Source organism: Blennius ocellaris, assembly GCF_963422515.1.
Source record: "Blennius ocellaris genome assembly, chromosome: 23".
Taxonomy (NCBI): Eukaryota; Metazoa; Chordata; class Actinopteri; order Blenniiformes; family Blenniidae; genus Blennius; species Blennius ocellaris.
Window position 1 is genome coordinate 2,175,133 of NC_137672.1, and position 1,949 is coordinate 2,177,081.

A 1,949-nucleotide genomic window follows, 5' to 3' on the forward strand; every position below is an offset into this window, starting at 1 on the left:
ACAGGCAGTGGGGGGACAAGGACAGACAGTGGGAGGACGAGGACAGACAGTGGGGGGACAGGCAGTGGGAGGACGAGTACAGGCAGTGGGGGGACGAGGACAGACAGTGGGAGGACGAGGACAGACAGTGGGGGGACAGGCAGTGGGAGGACGAGTACAGGCAGTGGGAGGACAGGCAGTGGGAGGACGAGGACAGACAGTGGGGGGACAGACAGTGGGAGGACGAGGACAGACAGTGGGGGGACAGGCAGTGGGAGGACGAGGACAGACAGTGGGGGGACAGGCAGTGGGAGGACGAGTACAGACAGTGGGAGGACGAGGACAGACAGTGGGGGGACAGGTAGTGGGACTCCAGCTCCAGGTCGTCCTCAAACTGCTCCCTAGTGCAAAATGCAGTCAGACGCTGGAGGTCAAGTCGTCACTTCTGAGCCCGAGATGAGGCTGTGTTTGGTTTGGCTCCTGGTACCGGTCTGTTGGGGGGGGGGGGGAGGGGGGGGGGAGGGGGGGGGCAGAGAACATTCTAGTAAATATGACAACATGTCCTGGTATCTGTACGTCCTCCAGAGACGTTTCAACACAAAACGACTTTCAAATGAATAAAAGACACATTGTTATGACGTTTCACAACTGATGTTTACATTTGAACATATTTTGTCATTTCCTGTTTTGTTTTAGATCAGGGCTGTCAAACTCAGATCCTGGAGGGCCGAAGCTCTGCAGGTTTTCCACGTCTCCTCCACTGAATGTCCCGATGCTTCATCACCAGGTTCAGCACAAAGCCAGACAACCAGCTGCTCACTGCACTCAGCTGTGTGGAAGCAGGGACACATGGAGAACATGCAGGGCTGCGGCTCTCCAGGACCGGAGTTCCACACATGTGTTGTAGACCATTTATCTGTTTTTGCTAAAATGACTTTTTTAGTGGTTTTACCACTTTTCTGTTGCGTCTTTTATTTTTATTTTTTTTATTGTTTAGCGGTTTCTCAGTGGCTATTTTGCTCTTTGTGACCTTCTTAGCTGTTGTATCTGTTTTTACTTTGTTTCTCGCCCTTCTTTTGCTGAATCTAGCTGGTTTATATGTGACATTTATCACATTGAGACAAGCGGATTCAGAAGGACTGTCTGCTGTGTAGATCAAATAAAACATTTAAAAGAAATATTTATTCAGATAAAATCCTGACATCTGTAATTTAATGCATGTTTTGAAACCTTTTCTTTCAACAGTTTGAAAGAGGAAATCAACTCTTGTGTAACTTCCTGTATTGTAGAAAGGATTCCCCCCCTTTGATCACAATATAATTACCGCAGATCAACCAGTTTATTACATAGTAATAAACCGGGGGTGTGAATCCTGCTGGAGGATCCAATATGGCCGACAGATGAGCCGGGGTCACCAGTGGCACAGCATCATTTTACACTCAGTAAAATACTTTATCAAGCGTCGGCGAGGCCATTTTACTCTTCCTGAGAATTTGTGAAATGTACTCCTACCCTCAAACTTAATCAAAGCTCTTTATCAAGTTTCTGAGGTCTAAGACTCCCTCCTCCTCTCGCAGGTATTTAGACCTCCAGAGGTGTCTGAAGTGGTTAGGAGTGGCCAGCAGGGGGCGAAACTGAGGCCAGAGAGATTTGAGAGCTTTGTTTGATGACAAGCAGCTGATCAAATGTTATCCAGTGGTTTCAGCTGAGCAGCGGTACAGATGTTGTGCTAATCAGTGATTCCCGTCTGCAGACGCAGCTTAGTGAGGAGAAACGACAGTCTGGATCCCGCTGTGACACAAGAGCTGAAACTGCAGGAGACGCATGCAGGACACCGGGTTCTGGAATCTAAACTGCAAAATGCTGCAGTCATAATCTTTCACTCTTAATTTGCCTTTGATATTTTTACAATCCTCAAAAAGGTGCAGCAGGTGTTAACTCTTCAACACCTCTCTGACTCTTCAACACCT

The 1,949-nt window shown here is 48.0% G+C and overlaps 1 protein-coding gene across 2 annotated transcripts in view; it reads right to left on the bottom strand.

Annotated features, from left to right (window-relative positions):
* Positions 1-342: 342 nt before the first annotated feature.
* The window catches only part of adam19a (ADAM metallopeptidase domain 19a), a 144,707-nt gene continuing 143,100 nt past the window's right edge, over positions 343-1,949 (bottom strand). For both annotated transcript variants that reach the window (XM_080519111.1, XM_080519110.1), the window contains exon 23: positions 343-470. In XM_080519111.1, the coding sequence (XP_080375237.1) occupies positions 419-470 (52 nt within the window). In that variant the 3' untranslated portion in view covers positions 343-418. The remainder of the gene's footprint in view (positions 471-1,949) is intronic.